This window comes from Silurus meridionalis, chromosome 12 (assembly GCF_014805685.1).
Source record: "Silurus meridionalis isolate SWU-2019-XX chromosome 12, ASM1480568v1, whole genome shotgun sequence".
NCBI lineage: Eukaryota > Metazoa > Chordata > Actinopteri > Siluriformes > Siluridae > Silurus > Silurus meridionalis.
In genome coordinates this window covers 6,882,347-6,901,062 of record NC_060895.1, presented here as the reverse complement: position 1 = coordinate 6,901,062, position 18,716 = coordinate 6,882,347, and the positions used below count along the sequence as shown (strand labels likewise).

The 18,716-nt window shown below is 35.8% G+C and overlaps 2 protein-coding genes and 1 long non-coding RNA gene across 4 annotated transcripts; 1 reads left to right on the top strand and 2 right to left on the bottom strand.

Annotated features, from left to right (window-relative positions):
• Positions 1-518: 518 nt before the first annotated feature.
• On the bottom strand, positions 519-6,186 carry linc.pou2af1 (lnc RNA pou2af1). Of its 2 annotated transcripts, none has more exons than XM_046862136.1 (5): positions 5,078-6,186; positions 3,237-3,328; positions 2,874-2,922; positions 1,984-2,216; positions 519-1,167 (listed from the first exon to the last, which is right to left on the bottom strand). In XM_046862136.1, the coding sequence occupies exons 1-5, from the start codon at positions 5,082-5,084 to the stop codon at positions 832-834; spliced, it is 717 nt and encodes a 238-aa protein (XP_046718092.1). In that variant the 5' UTR covers positions 5,085-6,186; the 3' UTR covers positions 519-831. The 2 variants fall into 2 exon arrangements, with proteins under 2 accessions (XP_046718092.1, XP_046718091.1); XM_046862135.1 differs by lacking the exon at positions 5,078-6,186 and adding an exon at positions 3,527-3,560.
• LOC124394084 lies at positions 3,704-6,242 on the top strand. The gene is made up of 2 exons (XR_006927426.1): positions 3,704-3,933; positions 5,018-6,242. It is a non-coding gene; the product is annotated as an uncharacterized LOC124394084 (long non-coding RNA).
• Positions 6,243-7,305: 1,063 nt separating this feature from the next.
• On the bottom strand, positions 7,306-18,227 carry si:ch211-213d14.1 (uncharacterized protein C11orf53 homolog). Its single transcript, XM_046863213.1, has 5 exons — positions 18,077-18,227; positions 16,964-17,064; positions 9,519-9,555; positions 8,645-8,946; positions 7,306-8,265 (listed from the first exon to the last, which is right to left on the bottom strand). The coding sequence occupies exons 1-5, from the start codon at positions 18,084-18,086 to the stop codon at positions 7,912-7,914; spliced, it is 804 nt and encodes a 267-aa protein (XP_046719169.1). The 5' UTR covers positions 18,087-18,227; the 3' UTR covers positions 7,306-7,911.
• Positions 18,228-18,716: the final 489 nt, after the last annotated feature.

The following is an 18,716-nucleotide window of genomic DNA, read 5'->3' as shown; positions in this document are numbered from 1 at the left end:
TGAATATGCTGAAATATACTCAATCTTCAGGGCCTGTGTAATGAGACAGCGTCAAATCAAATGGAACAAAATGGAAAACGAATAAAAGTTTTCTGTTGAATTTGGTTTGAATGAAATATAGAAATGCATTTTGCATTTTCAGAATTATGGTTTCCTTTCCTCACTAAAAGATAAAACAATGTTGTTATATAACACGTTACATTTATATATTTTGTTTTTATTTTATTTATTTATTTATTTTCGTATTATAACATTTTTGCATTATTAGTCATATCATTTTCTTTTAAAGTGGCATATAAAGACACTATTCCCTATTAAAAATAGCTTTCTTGTGGGTTATTTGGAAAATGATCATTCCAATGACTAGAAACTTTGTCAGCTCATAATTAAAGCTCATTTTTATATTAGAATGTTTTTTTAATAAATCTCTCTCTCTCTTTCTCTCTCTCTCTCTCTCTCTCTCTCTCTCTCTCTCTCTTGTATTTTATGTGAGAACTGTTAAAGATGACATCACGGGATTACAAAAAATAACATTTTATTGTAAAAAAAACAACAAACAAACAAACGAGAAAACAAAATATTATAATAATATTAATAATATTAATAATAAATGAACAGTTTGTTCGTCATCGATACTGACCAGCATTTTAACAAAGATTCAATGAAAGTGAAAACGTAGTCTTTGCTAGAGCCTGTAGGTTATGACAATAGCAAGCAATACATGACCAATTTTATGTATTTTTTTTTTTTTTTTTTTAATGAGTTATCAAAACGAAAAATAAAATATTGAAATGCTTTCTGGCGCTGTACAAACAATGCTTCAAAGTGCTCTTATAAGTAACACAGCTCTGAGCCGGAGGAATCTCTTCTACAGTAAGCTTCCTCTTCGAGAGCTTGGTAAAAACAGTCTGAGGGGCTGTAGTGAGGGGGTGTGTAGTCTGGTGCCATGGTGCCATCCTGCAGACCGGGCCAGTGCGACAGGCAAAAGCAGTGCTGCACCGTGCAATGCTGATAGTGATAATTTTCTAAGGTAAAGCTGGAGCTCATGTCCATGCGAGTCGGAGAGCTGTAGCAGGAGGAGGACGAGGAGTGAGACTCGGGTGGGGTGTAGCTGTTATAATCGCACGGACTGGGAAGGCTGAATGAGTGTGTTGGTGAACTGGAAGCCTGGAAGAAAAAAAAAAAAAATGAAGCGTTACAAGACTTTTGTCTAAACACACACACACACACACACACACACACACACACACACACACACACAAACGAATGCACACTAATGAACACCTACAACACTAGACGAACATCCAATGATAAATAACACCTACATTGTTAGACCAGCACTTAAAAGTGCTGCAATAACGCCTAAACAGTGCTTATATCACCTGCCAAGTGAAATTATCACGAAATAATTGCAGTATTTTTTTATAAGTTCACAGTGCTGACTAATAACATTTAATATGCACCGTATAATTACCTTGTAAAGTTTTTGAACTGCCATTTTAATGTACTTTTGGCAATCTGAATAAGTGTTTATACCCTGGTCAGATGAATGAACTTTTGTACACACTTTAATTTTCCCAGACAGACACACACACTATGCTGAAATAATTCTCACAATACCCATTGTACTCTTGCAGTAAGCATTTTGTCCAGTTGAACTTATTTAGCTGTGTTATTTTTATTTATTTAACACAGTTTTTTTTTAAATAGAGAAAATCCTAGCTGAATGAAGAAAATCAATTTGCTGTGGTTTTTGTTGGTCTCTTCCACTTTAAAGCAGTTTTTCTTCATATTAATGAGAGCTTTCTAAACAAATTCAATAAGATTATCAAGTGTAAACCCTGATAATTTTTTTTTCCTGTAATATTTAGAAAAGAAAAATGACAATCCATGGTGCCTTTAAAAATGAAAAAAAAAAAAATTCCAGGGCAAGGCAGAAGAAACCTATATATTTTGGTTAGCAGGTGTAGAAATAATACATACTAAGCTGTTAGTGTAATAATCCGTGCATGAAGGGAAGTATCCGTGCGACCACTGCGCAGGAGCGGTCGCACACAGCGCAGCACTCGAGCTGAAGTTCTCTGCAGGGATCATGTTCATCAGCATCTGATCATCAAACATGTCCTCCATGGGCATATGCACGCTCGCTGCAAACTCCCGGGGTTGGAAATAAGCATCCTGCGACGAGCTCCCGCTGATGATATCGAGGTGGGCAGCTGGAAAATAAAGATGGGAGAGAGCAAAATACTACATAAGCACAGCAGGGTATTTAAATTGGGCATGTAAAGGCTTGAGATGATGTCACGAGTGGAACAGCCAACAGCTAAATCACATTTGAATAGAAGTTTATAAAAGGAGTCCTTTCACATTTTTAAGGCATCTTCCATACTGTATGGTGTCCTTTTTCTCCCCCCAACTGTTCTGCATGACGACCGAATGGTTTCATTTTGGAGTTTGTAAGTGGGAATCTATCTAAATAGCTTGAGAAGACTTGCTTTGAGTGATGGTGCTGCACCCTACTACAGGCTGGCTCATCCATGTTCTTTCTTTTCTTTAATTTTTTTTTTTTCTTTTTTTTTTTTATCTATTCTGTACAACCGAGGACTGCCACCATTTACCAAAAGACAAAACCGGTGTGTAACTCACATCTATGTATATTTATTAGTTCCATGAGTTACTAGGAATAGAAATTGCCTTAAGTGATAATTGAATGATTAATGGACACACTCTGGCCGTTATATAGTAGCATAGGTTTCTTTGCAGCAAGGATGTCACTTTTGTATGCATTCTTACAATGGAAGATTTTTTTTTTTTTTTTTTTTTTTTTACAGTCTGCATAAGTGTGTAATTGAGGATAACCTTGATGAACTTACCAGTTACTGGTGTAGAACACACGTCTTGAGTCGTCACAGCTTGTGTTTTCTTTGGGGAGGGAGGGGCGGGGTGGAGAGAGAGAGGGAGTGAGGGAGAGAGAGAGAGAAAGAGAGAGAGATTAGCACTCAGCATTTATTCTCTATGGCTTTTTTTTTTAAACATGTCATATGTTATGTCTATTCCAGTGCAAATATCTACCAACAATGTTTGCTCACTCATCAGACCTCCTCATAATGTACAATAGCAGGTGTGGCCATGTCGAACATTGGAACAGTTAGCTACTGATTAAACACCCTGACTCTGATTCGCATGAGAAAATCCTGTATGATTTGTGCTTTAAAGAAAAAAAAAACAGTTCTTACTCTCGACTCTGCTGCTTGAAGCGCCCTGCGCTTCTGAAGCAACTCCTTGACGGTGGTCTTCACCCGCACACCCTGGTACACCTTAGGTTTGTCTGGGGGGGTGAAGATAAAATGCATATGATGAATGTATATACCATGCATATCACAAATTATTTCTTCATTCATTTAGAAATAATACATGTTTTGTCCCCACATGCTAGATTCTTGTTTAAGTAACTCGGTTGAATGATTTGTAAAAGAAAAGTATCAACCTTATCTTTGATTAAAAAAAAAAAAAGAAACCTATTTACATAGTTGCGCAATTGTCATTCAATGGTTCTTTGTGGCAAAGGGCGCCAGGTAAATGGTTTCTACGCTGCGCATTACAATAGGCGCACATGCAAAGGTGTGATATTAGTCTTATAATTTTAATCAAAAACTCATCTGGGAATAGTGCATTTTTATTTGATAAGACCTTAATCTGCTGAAATCTGCAGAAAAATCAGCATTTCTTTAAAAAAAAAAAAAACTTCCAGCACCCTGCTGGGACTAGTGGCGTATGCAGATACTATGGTATGCAGAGACACGTTAAGTGCAGGGAAAAGCACCGCACCCACTCAGGAAACACAACTAAATCCCGCGTGTACTATGGAGTGTGAGAATAATCGCAATCGGCGTGTGTGTGTGTGTAAAATCTCATCCAAAAATACTCTGCACGGTAAGAAGCTATATACATTTATATTGTCGGAAAGAAATCAAGAGCAAACTTTAGAAAAAAAATCTGTGCGGCTGCGTAAAACGGAGCTTCTTTGTGCGTTTTTGTGTGTGTGTGTGTGTGTGTGTTCGGAGTGAAGTGTGTTCTTGCATGGTGTAGAAATAAAACAGAAATCCTCTGATCTCGGATCATCACGATTGATAGGATGCTGAGAATAGAAATGCGAATTTATGAATAAACATCTTGAATCTAGAAAACATTGGCAAAGGTAGAAACAAAAATCCTAAAAAATCATAATAACATGTCGAAATCGGTTGCCTAAAATGATCACAAATGATCCATAACACGATCAAGACATTTTTTTAAAAAAATGGTGATGTAGTTGATAGTTAGTGAGTGGGCGTCTTCGTGAAAAACTTTCAAATATGTCCAAAAGTTCCTATACAAGAAGAGAAGGAAAAAGGCTAAGATAAAAAACAACGCCACGCTATGGCGGAGCTGATAGAGGCAGCAGAGGTGAAACTGGCACTGATGCTGATAAGATTGCGACAGTTCAGCGCACACTCACACTTACTCTCATATAACTATTCATATCACTTATACCGACACCTCAAATCGCATTGGAAAAATATTCTGATTAGTCTGCGCTCAGATAGAAGAGTAAAAAAAAAAAAAAAACCTGGCCGTTATTCAGAGGGAGAAAAAAAAAAACCCTTGGGCAAGATGCATATTTAACACACTAAATCAAATATCATATTAAACGAGTAGCCTACACTACATCCACTTGAAATCATAAAATGCGCCCATAAATCGGAATACAGAAATATGAGATGTCTAAAAGCAAATCATGCGCATGAGCACAACACGTGGTCTGCTTACTGTTATTGAATCAAAGTGCATTAAAGTTTCTAACACAGGTAGAAGAAAAAAGCTCTTTTTGTTTTTTGTGGAAAATCAATTTCTAATACTCCTGGTTTGAGCATGCACGAGCTTCTTGGTCATGCTTTTTTTTTTTTTAACCGTTTGATTAAATAATTTGTTGTAAACCCATTTTTTTAATCCATCTCTTGTATTTGTTTTTTTCCAGGTTCCAAAAGGAGAAAGAATAAAATGAGAAGAAAGAAAAAAAAAAAGTACATCGACTCACCAGACATTATTGGCGTGAAGAAGAGCAGGACCCAGTGAAACACCCCAAGCGCCTGTTCTTGGCTCTATTATATGGGCAAGAACGAAATATTGATAAAATTGTCACAAAGTCTCAATCAATCACCTTCACAACACTCTCACTATGTACAATCATGCAGTAATATAGGCAGGGAAGCATTAGTTTGACTATTTCTACAGTCAAGCCAGGTATTTAAAGTCCTAAGAACTCAATGATTTGACAATGATTTGATTGCGCGATACTTTCAATTTGAATATTCAAAGACTTCGCAAAAATACTTATATCTTTGCGATATTCGCTATCAGAGCGCATGTAAGAGCACTTCCTTTAATAGAATATTGCACTAATTCACACTTTGACACAAAAACCAAAATATATTTTTGACATTTTATCACCCTTTTGATAATGATGCCAGGAGGTTGGCTCTAGAGCTCTCTTTGCACTTTACAACATCACTGAGCGAGCAAATGTCATTCCAAACAACACACAGCACCATACACACATCCTACAGTGCATAACTATATAAATAAATAAGAAATTATAATGTTATGAGGCTTGACAGTAAACCACTTTGCCAGAAATGTAGGCATGGTGGGCGTGGCATATAGTGGCAGCCATTTTGACCATCAGAGCATGGGGAGATGGTGCTCTCTGACACACACTTCACATGGGAACACTTGTGGGATGTGTATGATTTTTTTATGAAGATTAGAAGGAGCCTGAAATTGATTTTTAATCATTTGGAATCTGATATTTTGTGCAAGAGCTGCCTTTAGAGGAAGCTGTTTGCTGTATCAGTATCATGTATATGAAAGCACCTTAAATCAAAGGTTGATGTTGATGTTGATGTTTCTATAGTGATAATACTATGTTAGGAAAATATATTTTTTAAACAATTTATTTATTACTTCCTATTAAGAATTTTGTCAATGTAAATTTGCGAATTTCACCTTTTTTTCTTTACAATATTTCTTTCCTAATCAATTAGCATGCAATGTTTACTATAGGCACCATACTATATAGTATTAATATTATCCAGATATTAAGATATTAATAAATTATGCATCAATTTAGGATTTGTCCAAACGTGTCAAAATCAAATGTCTACAAAATAATCATTTCTAATAAAAAAAAAGTTTCTAAAACAGTTGTTTAGGTGATATATGTATAATTTTTGCATTCTTCTTTTATTTGAGATGTGAGATTGATATTTGATCATTAATTATAGTAACTGTCAGCAGTCATTTAGTTTATCATAAGGCAATTTTGGAGATGCCAGACATTTAAGCACCATATAATTAGTTTATATGTGTATATATATTATGTGGACGTGATTCACGTATATTATGTAGACGTTATTCTTTCTTTTTTCTTTCTTTTTCTGTCTTTTTTCCTTTTCTTAGTGTCGTTTGGACTTTAACTACTCAGTTCTGCCTACTTCAAATGTTTACCAATGAAACTGAGCATACATAATTATCATTATAAAAATATCCAACAATATTTAAGAGTTTTTATAGGGTTTGTGCGTGTATTAATGCTTTGGCTGGTCCGGATGGGTTCTTCCCTCCTGTCGCCACCACGTGGTCCGAAATGTGAACAGCTGGCCAAGAGCAGGACAAAGACCATGAACACTGTGACTGTGATTACAGCACAAAATGAGCTTTACTGCTGATCCATTCTCCTTCGTGAAACATCTCTAACATTTTAGTTTTGCTTTTGAAATCCTTTTCATTGATAGTTTGTCCAAAAACCAGAGAGCATTTCCAACTGTTATACTTAATATCATTAATGTTGCTGAAGAAAAGCAAATCAGCGTTATAGTACTAAGTGTACCAAAGAAAGCTAACAGAAAGTCAGGATATAGTAAAGAAATTGCAAGGACTGAGAGGCATATTACTTCTGCCAGATTCACATAAGCATAGCCTAATGAATCATCTGTAGCTTTTCAAGTTGAAACCAATGCAGTTACATTGGGCAGATCCTCTAAGTATGAGAGTATGATCGATTTATTAACTATAAATATTGTGGCCATTTAGAACAACACAGCTTTTCTGCAAATTCAAAAGTTTCCAAAGAAGTATTTAAGTCTAATACTTTATACACCAGCAAAGTCTCGCCTAAGATTTCAAACACGTGCTAACAATTCGAAATAACCAAAAGTCCAAGAAAAGGTTTATGTAAAACAAAAAGCAATACAACAGAGAAAAAAATGCAAATGTTCTGCTTACAGTTTATTTATCACATAGACATTCCTGACATGACATCACCGAAAACTCCTTGATGAACCTCGTTTGAAAGTAAACTATATAAAATGAATTATATTTTCAAAATCATACAATCATTTAAAACATATACGATAAACAGAACATCACTTTACGAAGCAGGTGGTGTGTATTTCATTAAACTTTTTTTTTTTTTGCTTGTTTAAAAAGATACATTACAGTAGTGTTTAGATATTTTAATAGATATGCAAAATATCAGTGAAATATATAAATAGAATATTATATTAAATTAAAATAAAAGAAGAAAGCTGAAAAGGAATGCCCTGCGTCTCTCTGCTATTCTTAGTAAGATGTCTTATCCTGTTGAGTTTCATGTTTTCCCCTTTCTAAGGAGGTTGAATTTCTTGAAAAATCCTAATAGGTCATAATATTTAATTGTACATTTATGTGTGTTTATTTATTTGAAGCCAATCCACCACAGCTATTATTTATAGCTCCTTTTCTTCTTTTTTTTTTTAAGTTAAAAAAGGGCTGTCCTTTGTTTCTCCTATATTCAACGTGCTTTTGCCAAGTTTGCAATTCAAATGCTCTGCATCAGAAAGTTCTCCTAATTTCACAGTGTGACCAAGCTCCAGTGGCATCTTCTTTGACCCATGGCAACATGTCATTCAGGGCTGATGGGGCATTCTCAGTGTCCTCCATGGACAGGGCTGGCAGTTTGGCTACATGTTCACTATATGTGGGGAAGCTGGTAGGAAGCTGGAAAGAAGAGTGATATGGCACATCATCCAGAGTGTGTAGGGAGTAAAACTGCGATGAGCCCAGGCTGGAGCTCCTGGAGGACGAGCGGAATTGGCTGGGGCTGGACGGCTCCACAGACGTGGGGGCCAAACCGTTCCCACACAATCCCTCAGCTGGCTCCATCCCGGCCTGCTCCCAGGAATCCCTCTGTACACATAAACAAAAACAAGACTCAGATTCCTGGCTGTGTGTTAATCCTCAGATTGGAGAATGCCAATGATCTTATCAGAGATTAACATGACAGTTTAGCCTGTGGTACCAGGCTGATTACATATCTTTGCTTTAGGAATGCCAAATAACAGTTGTTTTACATGGAATTGTGTACATAAATGAGAAAATAGGATTAGAAATTAGGATTATATCACCAGCATCATGAGTCTGACGAAACCCGGACATTTCTATCAAAATATGCAATGAATGCACTCTTGACTTGGCCATATCAATATTATATTAAGCGTGTTGTGATTTTTTTCATTACTTTAATGAAGATTTTTCATTACTACATTTACCTCACTAATAGCCTTACCAGCATAAAGTGAGAGGCGTCTCCAGGAAATGGGGTTAGTCGAGTGGCCAAAGCACTGGATGAGAAGATAGAACTTCCTCCCCCAGAGTGAGCAGCACTGCGGTAGTCACTGAAAGACTCTGGGTAATAACTATCGATTAGGGATGAGTAAGTAGACATTGGTGTAGTATCACAGGAGAAGGACTTCCCGGTCAGTGCTGAAGAGTAAATGTCTGTTGAGAACTGTTTGCTCGAAGGGCAAAACTCAGCATCAGAAAAAAATGGCCTTCTCATGCTATAGTATCCAGGCAGTGTATGGGAACCTGAACACAATGTGAATGAGCATGAATCAAGAAATAATAAGAAGAAGAATAATAGTAATGACACTCATTTCATTGTAAGACCAAAAACTTAGTGTACTGTAAAATGATGTGAGTAGTCTCCTTATTTTACCGTATACTAGTACATTTCACATGATTGCTTAATAGGGATAAAGTTCAGAATTTGTCAACATTGTTAACATTAAGTATGAGTTGTTTGGGTCATGTGATTGTTGTTATTGTTTCAATAATACAACCTTAACATTAGCCAAAATCTATAAGTTTAAATATCTTGTTATTTGTTTAACTGAATTTCAAACAACTTCCATCTAAAATGAATTTCAAGACGTTAAATTTAGACATAAAAGTTATTGTTATCTGCATTTTACGAAAAAAAAAAAAAATTCTTAGTTGTTACTTGCAGTAAACATTTTTCATAAAACCAATGGGAGTCTAAGCAAGATACAGTTGGACTTATAGCTAAAAATAATAATAAAAAGAAAATGCCAAAATAGCTTTAAGGTTTGAGAAAAAAAACGTTTGAATTTGTATTAATCATAAAAAATGCTACTCACCTGCCATTTGGACGAGTGGGCTCTGAGCAGACACCCCCTAAAAACAGAGATAAAGTAGAAATCTAAATCTCAAATGCACTGCTTTATGTAAATGGAATATGTGTATGACTGACATTACACTGATCCTCTTGTAGGACTAAAATACCACTAAGTCTACAATTTTAGGAGGTAAAGGTGTGTAATCTTGAAGAATAGGGACAGTAAAAAGTAAAATACTCATCTGCTAATTATTTTGGAGGCATGGGCTCATCTCTTGGTGTAGGATATTGTAAGTGTGGCTCTTTATGTGTTTTGTGCAATTTTCAATGCCTTCAGGTCGCTTTAGTTTATAATAGAAGTGTTCTCTTTTTACCCTGTTATTTGTTGTTAGTGTGCATTGGGTGGAGCAGTCTGCTACGACTGAAAAAGGCTGAGTTTGAATGGTGGTTTTGATACCTATTATTATTTTACATGTTGATCTTGTCCATTGGTTGCTCTTTTTCTGCTTTCGCACTTCTACCTCTTTTAGTTTGGCATAAAAAACTTATTTTGTTCATGTGCATGCGTTTTTTTTTTTTAATTTCTTTTATGTATATCTCGGCAGTCCATTCGTGTTAAATTATAAAAAAGCATAATAATAACAAAAACTTGTGCTATTGCTTAATACAACTTACAATGCTTTAAAAAATGTATAGCTTTTTATAAATGAGCTACATTTACATTACCCATTAATAAGAGCTTTGCAGCTCTCATTTAGGTTTTTCTTTGCACAGCCTGTGATGCAGAACAAACTAAGCAAAACAATAACTTGTATAAAAGTAAACACATGAAGTCCTCATGGAAATCATCTTAGCATTTCAAACGTGGACGAAGCAGCACACAGCCTACAATACTGATGCGATGGAGGTTCTCGATTATTTGCATATTACAAACATGAAAGGGTCGATATCAACGTAACCCTGGCTGGAGGGCAAGCAAATTTTGAGGCCTGGATTTGAATGTCATTTGCCCATCACAAGACTTCAAGTCCATGTTGCCTATCTATAGTTTAGTGCATCTCTGGAGGCAGGGTATGAAAAACAGGTTTCTGGGCTTGTAGCTTTCTGTGCCCAAAAGGTGCTTGAGGAAAAAGTAATAAGGTGGAAGTCTTGGTAGATTGGATAAAATATGGTGCATGTAATAATTAAACATAGCATCACTTTGTGTTCCTGTTTTATGTTATACATCTCTTCTTAAAAAAAAATTATAATAATTAATTAATAAAAAAAAATTCTAATAGGATATCTTTTTGTTATAGGTTTCTACACAGAACAATTAAGATTTCCAGTAGTGGGAGAGCTAAAGCACCCTTAAAGGTTCTAGATTTGACCTTTATACTGTACGTACGTGTGTACTATGTCTGTCAGTTTGCATGGCAAGCAATATACAAATTCTAAGAAGAAATGACTTAACAAACCTTAAAACATTAGTCTTAGGTAAAGACAAATAACCAAACACATAAAGATAAAAAGAAAGAATTGATCAACCCTTTGATAACAAGATATAAGGGAAATATTGATCTCGTTGTTCTCATGTGTTCAGTGTTCTTTAACAATACTATGCCTTCATTTATTTAGTTTTTCTTCTCAACTTTTTTCACAAACACCAAAAAACTTTAATGAGGCCCTACTGAGTAAAAAAAGTGAGTAAAACCTCTCGGCCTAGTGTTTACTTATCAGAGGTTGTCCCTCCCCCATATATCCGGCTCAACCTTCACAATACAGTTCATACAATTCACTTGAGTGACAGGCAATAGGGCTTTTATACAAAAACTGAACATTTGCTTCTGAGGATTATTAGACACAGTGACATAATAGACAGAGCAAAGTATAAATGGATTCTAGAACAGTGTGATTAAATAGAGCATTCATGTCACAATGACATTCGAATCATGAACTGATTACTGGATAAAAACCCAGCAACTTGCACGATGAGTAGTTATTATTGTTCCCAAAATACAAAAATGTCACTTTGCAGAGAGAAGACAAACCGTATACATGAAATAAAATGCGCTGTTGGTTTTAACGTTGAGTTGGAAACGTTGCATGTCATACCCACACCTTTCATCAGAAGTGTCGTTTCCAGTAATAACAATAAAAAAAAAACTATTGACAAATGAGCCATTATGAGTGTAATTGGATTCAGGTGCAAACAGAAAATAAAAATGTAGTTTTCACCCTGAGAGCTCATCAACTGGAAAAGTGAGGCCAGGTAAATCTTTTAAAACATCCTTGCACCTGTGCATGCTGTGTCAGTCAACACCTGAGGCCATTCTGAGTTAAAAAGAGGTACAAAAACCAGCAGGGTGTATTTACAGCTCAAAGTGCCATCAATATTACAGGTTTGTTTTGCGCGCGCGTGTGTGTGCGTGAGTGCATGTGTATGTGTTTGTGTGGTGAAGCATCGTAATGCTGACATCGTCGTGACTTTGGTTTTAATTTACAGTGCAAGAGCTTTTCAGGGTTCCGAAACACTGCATTTTCTTATTTCCTTTAGTTGCTTTATTACATACTTATTAATACTACATAAGATGGCTGGTATATATATATATATATATATATATATATATATATATATATATATATATATATATATATATATATATATATATATAGGTTAACACAAATTCATTTTAATGGCACTAATTTTGTTAACGCACGATTAATGCAGCCCAAATTTCTATTTGATCATTTTTACTTAAAATATACATTAATAAATATAAAAGGGGCAAAATTAAAACCTTCAATGCAACACAAATTTATTCACGACCTCCTTTCTCTACTCAGATATAAAAAATAATAAACTTTCTGTCTTCATGCTCTATGTTGAGTAGGGTTTTACTAATAATAAAAAATATATTTGCATAAAGCATTCACATTTGTCCGAATGAACTCATGACAATCATGTAGTAATTCGTTTTTAAATATTTTAATCGCTTGACAGCCCTAACTGCAAATATACAGTATATACAGTACCTCACAAAAGTGAGTACACCCCTCACATTTCAGCAATCATTGTAGTATATCTCCTTAAGAGACAATATAATAGAAATGAAACTTGGATATATTTTTAGAGTAGTCAATGTGCAGCTTGTAAAGCAGTACAGATTTCCTGTCATCTAGAAAGCCATTATTGTCTAAATAACTGGCAACAAAGTGAGTACACCCTAAGTGATAACAGCTGTACGCTGTGTAGCCACATGTCCTATTCATCACGTTCATGTTTTTGTCTGCTTGACAGGACCATACAAATGTGTGTCTCTTTCATTAGAGCAGTTAAAATTGGGTGCTTTGAGTTCAATTCTCTCATACTGACCACTGGATTTTAAACATGGCACTTTATGGTAAAGACTCTCTGAAGATTTGAGAATTAGAATTGTTGCTCTACACAAAGATGGCCCCAGCTGTAAGAAGATCCGTAACACCCTGAAACTGAGTTACTGAGGCCAGAGTTATAGAGAGGTTTTCCAAGACAGGTTTCCACTCGAAATAGGACTCGCAAGGGTCAATCAAAGAAGTAGAGTCCTCGTGCTGTCTATCGGGTGCAGAATCTGCAAAAAACAGACTCATAAGTGCTGCAGCATTGCTTTAGATGCAGAAGGTCCACTTGTCAGTGCTCAGACCAAACCCTGCATACTGCAACAAGTTGGATTGCAAGGCTGTCATCCCAGATAGAATTCTCTTCTAAAGCTGGCTCACAAAAAGCCAAACAAACAGTTTGCTGAAGATGACCTGTCCAAGAGCATGAATTACTTGAACTGTTCTGTGATCTCATGAGACTAAGATAAACTTGTTTGGCTCAGATGGTGTCCAGCATGTGTGGTGAGACCTGGTGAGGAGCACCAAGAAAATTGTGCCTTGCCTACATTCAAGCACGGTGGTGGTAGCATTATGGTCTGGGGCTGCATGAGTGCTGCTGGTACTAAGGAGCTGGGGTTCGTTGATGGAAACATGGATTATAAAATCTACTGTCACATTCTGAAGCAGAACATGATGCCCCTCCTTTAGAAACTGGGCAGACTGGTAGTTTTTCAACATGAAAATGACCCCGAACACACAACCACGATGGCAACTGCCTTGCTGAAGGTGATGGAGTCGCCAAGTATCTCAAGCGGAGAGTGGAGAAGCACCATGTGTCTAACATCCAGCAGCTCCATGATGTCATTATGAAGGAATGGAAGAAGATCCCAGCAAGAACCTGTGCAGCTCTGGTGAATTCCATGCCCAGGAAGATTAAGGCAGTGCTAGAAAACAATGGTGCTCACACAAAATATTGGCACTTTGGAGACAGTTTTGAATGTTCCCTCAGGGTGTACTCACTTCTGTCTGTACTGCTATACAAGCTGCACATTGACTACTCTTAAATATATCTAATTTTTCTATAGTATTTCCCCTTGAGAATATATAATAAAATGGTTGCTGAAGTGTGAGGGGTGCACTCATTTTTGTGAGATACTGTATGAAACAAGTACAAAAATGTGCCAACCCTCACCTATCTATTAGTACATTGAGATAGACCTTTTCTAAAGTTTCAACAAATACCTAGGTACAGAAAAAACATCAGTAAAACATCAGCTTAAAAAAAAAACCCACTATAAATGCAAAATAGATTTGCTTGAGTATATGTGTGGTCCAGTGTGGTCTGCAACATATTGCAGTTCACATTGCACATACACCTTGTGCTAACACCCAAGACAACATGCTAGTGTGGTGAGTAAAAAAAAAGTGAAATGCAAATGCTCTTTCCAGAGCACTGGATGGCAATTTCCTTTGCTAACACATACTAGAGCTAAATCAACTATCAGTTTTATTTATTTGTTAATTAATTCATTTATTTATTAATTTATTTATTCGTTTAAGCAAAGTAGCACTTATTGTTTGATGTTTGTTTTCTGAAATTGTGACTCACTTTCTGTTGCTGTAACTGGTCTTAAATGGAAATCTTTTTCGATACAGCTGGGGAAAACGCTGCTGTAATCACAAAGCCTGTCCTGTGCTCAAAACCACAATTCTTACACTCGATATCCTTTCAACACACAGCACAGTTTGCATTTCTTCATCTACAGTTATATACTATAATGATTTATTGTTGCAGAATTTAACTCTCTGGTGTAATTCAGAAGACGATGGGTCACGTTTGGATCCTCTTAGTGTTTTATCACAAATATAATGCTGTGTATAGTTAATTTACTGTTCAGACACTTTGCGCTATTTAAATACAGTATAGAGTTATAGAAGAGAAATATGAAATGTTATTCTAATGAGTAGAAGTTTGGACTCAAGAGTTCTTTCTTGCATATTTATATCCGGATTTTTTGTAAAGTTGCTTGGTCACAATATCTGTTAAGATTCTTAGGCCAAGTCTATTTATATAAAAACATCCTCCCACTATTTTATTTGATTCTTTAAGCTGGAAAATGTAGATTTTAACAAATAGATTTATTTGTTGCCATATGCAGTTTATGTGTCAGAAGAAAAATTATGTTTTTTTAATTCCAAACATTACTTTTCCAACCATTATGAAGCAAAGATATTTGTATGTATTTTGTAACATATAAACTGTGGCAAGAATAAAAATACCAGTCAATTAATTGATAAAGATTTACAAACTGTCCCTGGAATTACAGTTGTCTTAATAAAGACAGTGTTGTGTTGTTGACAGAATTTTATTCAGTTTAGTGCTATTTACTGCTTTTCTTATTGAATCTGTTTTTTCTGTATTGTGTCATATTGTCTGTATTGTCTCATATAGTCCATATTGTCTTGTATAGTCCAAGCTAAATGTACAGTATAGTGTTATTTATGTTGTCAACACACTTGGCCAATAAACTTGATTCTGATTTAAATGTTGAAGAAATTTCTTTATATGATGTTTAGAGGGTTTTTACAGCATTGGATTATTTTTCAAAAAACACACGATTGTAACGGTTCATAATAAAGAAGCCTTCTCATTACATTACAGAAGAAATACATGAAATAAGAATTAAGCAATACCAGGCCCCATACCCCAAAGCTTTATTTATAGTATGTAGTTATGAAAAGCTTGGGCTGATGCTCAGCATGATTATAATATAAGCGTGCAAGCTGTTGAGCTCTTCTACTGTTGCTATTATATTCAGTACAGTAAGTGTGGCAAGTGCCTCCCTTTGCAGTGTGTCAAGTTTAGACCTGAAACTTTGTTTACACCTGTAGCCAGTCTGTCTCTCCCTTTTTAGTTAAAAGGCCACAGACTTTACAAAAGCCAGCTGAAACTCCAACCACTTTTGTGTTGTCCGGTATTTGCTCAATTTACTCTTAAAAGATTTATGTCTATGACCACAATGCAACTCCTATATTTAAACATATTTCCTGCTACTTTTGTTCCTCTTTTTCTACAGGACCTAAAAAACGAGTGCATTTTAATCACTGAGTAACATTCAAAACATGTAACTGATTACCAAAGATATCTCGATAACACTGAATAAAATAAAACAGATTTGTCTAGCATTTTACATACAATTGTTAAGTGACACGATTGCAATACACAAACTTGTTAATTTACAATACTTTGCATCAAGGATTGCTATCTATTTAAGAAAATGTTAGCAGTTTTCAAACAAATAATTTTTTTCCTGACATCTATGTGCTTACAGAGCACTTTTTGTGACTTTGAAGAAAAAAAACCCTCAGTGGACAGATATTTATTCATGCCTATGCATGACGCTTTTACTGCCGTGTGTGCTGCTGTCCATAAAGTAACCTGGTTTTTGTGTGCTTGTTTGTGGGCTTTCTTTTCTGATACTGCCTGAATGAATCCAAAGTGAAGATGGCAATGCAAACAGAAGCGCCTCCACCGAGAAACAATAGCGAGGACTTAACCATGAAAGGCTGGCGTTGCTGCTGCAGCAAGATGTCTAAAAGCCTTATTCTAGCCAGTCTGGGACAACAATGGCAGACTTGTCTGTGGTCTGCAGGAAGAACAATATTACTGGGCAGGTGTGCGAGACTCTGACTTTGCATAGGCAGACCACAGACCAAAACGGCAGCTTAACTTGCTGTGGCATGGTGTTCGTGACCATTTCCATTGTTGGTTATTGTTGCTGCCTTCATTGTGAATGCACATGTGATTGCTGTGTTCCTTTTAGCTACTTATCGCTTATGTTTTGGTATTTGCTGATGGGCTTTGCATTACCACACGAGATGGAGAAAAAGAGCCAGATTGAAAAAGGCATGTACCTTGGACCAAAGATGCGAGAATCATTAAAATACAACGATAATCCCATGGGCAAATAAAAGTGCAAAGCCATGCATAATGTTACCAGATAGCCATACCAACTGTTTTTAACTGACTGTTTGCAAGCAATAAAAAAAGAAAAGTGCATGGGAACCACGATGCAGACTGAATTTCAGTTTAGCTTTAGGGCCAGGCACAGTAAATGTTAAACTTACAGTAAAACGTGGTCCACTGGTTTGGTGTGATCTCTTTTCAGCCAGCAGGTCCTTCACAGTGTGCTTGACTCTGACACCCTGATACACTCGCTTGGAATACTCTATAAAAATCAGAGATATCTCAACACTGAACAGCAAAAAAAAAAAACATTAAATGACTAAAAATGATTTCCTCAAAGACAATTTAGTTCATTTTAGTCCTTAAAATGATATTTACGCATAAATATATATCGATTTGTCTCAGAATATCCATGCATGCTGTTTACAAAACTGAAAAATAAACACCAACAGCTGTGTTCCATTAATGTAGGCTATGTTTTAAGAAACCAATATGAAGTTTATGTACAAACTTGGTTCATGAAATCATGATCAGAAAATATCTATACATGATTCATGCATGAATAAAGCATAGGCATGCTTTTGCTTGAGATTGCACAGGTGACATTTTGATAATGTCTTGTGCCTACATGGGGGTTTTTCTCACAGTTAAAAGGTCGGGCAAGTTTTGATCAGTGCGAAATAGACCCATATTAAATCTAGGACAGCGTAATATCACAGATGACTCATCAATGCAATGCAAAGGATGCAACACCTGAGGAACATTTAAAAGTAAAAGGCAGATAGGTTTGCATTAATAACCAGTTGGATTAACATTCCTGGGCAGCACAGATCCCTGTTGCCGTATTTGCAATTTAAAAAGCTCAGAGATAGGAAATTGCATGCAAAAACCATAGTAGTATTATGTAAAAGACCACAGATTTATGAATGAAATGCAGAGGCTATGATTAGTTTCATTGCCTCATCTGCCTCAACATGACTAACTGATTAAAGTTAAGTTGTCAATTATGCTAAGCGCTGTTTTCCTAGCTTGAGATGAACTTTTGTTAACTTTCGAGTCTTCAAAATCGCAGTCAAATATTGTGAAATAATAAAGAGTACAGTGCAATTCTAAGAACTAAACGATGTAAGAAATATAGTCTCAGTACTGCACATGGATTAATTGAGAAAATCACTGTAACCTATGTTATAGACTGCATCCCAACTTATCAACATATCTCCCAAACTAAAATATAGTTTAAGCCACTAAGAGTTACTGTAGGATATTCAGCTTACCAGATTCCATGTTGAAGATCGGATTAGTTTGCGTTGAGAGAAAATAGAAGGCAGAGTCTCTATTCCAGCAAAATGCCAGTGTTTGCTTCGAAATGCGAACAGAATTTGATCATGGTACCACAGACATTGGATCTTAACTAAGCCTAAATGCTACTTTTTCATCAATGCTGAATGAGTAGGCAGCCTTTGAAATGACCATCACCAGTTTGTTTAAATGCAAATAAATGGCAGGACGTTTTTCCAATATTTGCATCTATGTTCTAGATTAAAGTACAGAGGACACTGAAAGCAAGGCAGCATCACTGGCAAACTCCATTCTCTCCCTTTTGCCATTTGTTTGGTATCTTGTATTTGATTTTAGAATTGTAATGATTGAGAATAATGTACAGAAACTCTGAACATTAATATCTGAGAAGTGAACTAGTGGTAATGAAACCCCAACATCTGATATTATAAATACAAAACTATTCCCAAAGCAAAATGCGACTTCATAAAATATATAAGTTGTTATATGTTAATCTGTTGTAATGTCTGTTTTGGGGATTTTTGTAGAATTTAACTACATTATAGGTTGGATATAAAGGCTACTTTGCATGAATACAAATTACTTTAAAAAAAACAGATTTTGCCTGTGTATCCG

Coding starts and splice junctions, on each gene's coding strand:
- linc.pou2af1 (XM_046862135.1), bottom strand. Junction 2,217..2,873: donor GTGTTCTACACCAGTAACTG/GTAAGTTCATCA, acceptor TTTATTTTCCAG/CTGCCCACCTCGATATCATC. Junction 1,168..1,983: donor ATTATTACACTAACAGCTTA/GTATGTATTATT, acceptor TTTTTCTTCCAG/GCTTCCAGTTCACCAACACA.
- si:ch211-213d14.1 (XM_046863213.1), bottom strand. Junction 8,947..9,518: donor CCCACTCGTCCAAATGGCAG/GTGAGTAGCATT, acceptor CATTGTGTTCAG/GTTCCCATACACTGCCTGGA. Junction 8,266..8,644: donor ACGCCTCTCACTTTATGCTG/GTAAGGCTATTA, acceptor TTATGTGTACAG/AGGGATTCCTGGGAGCAGGC.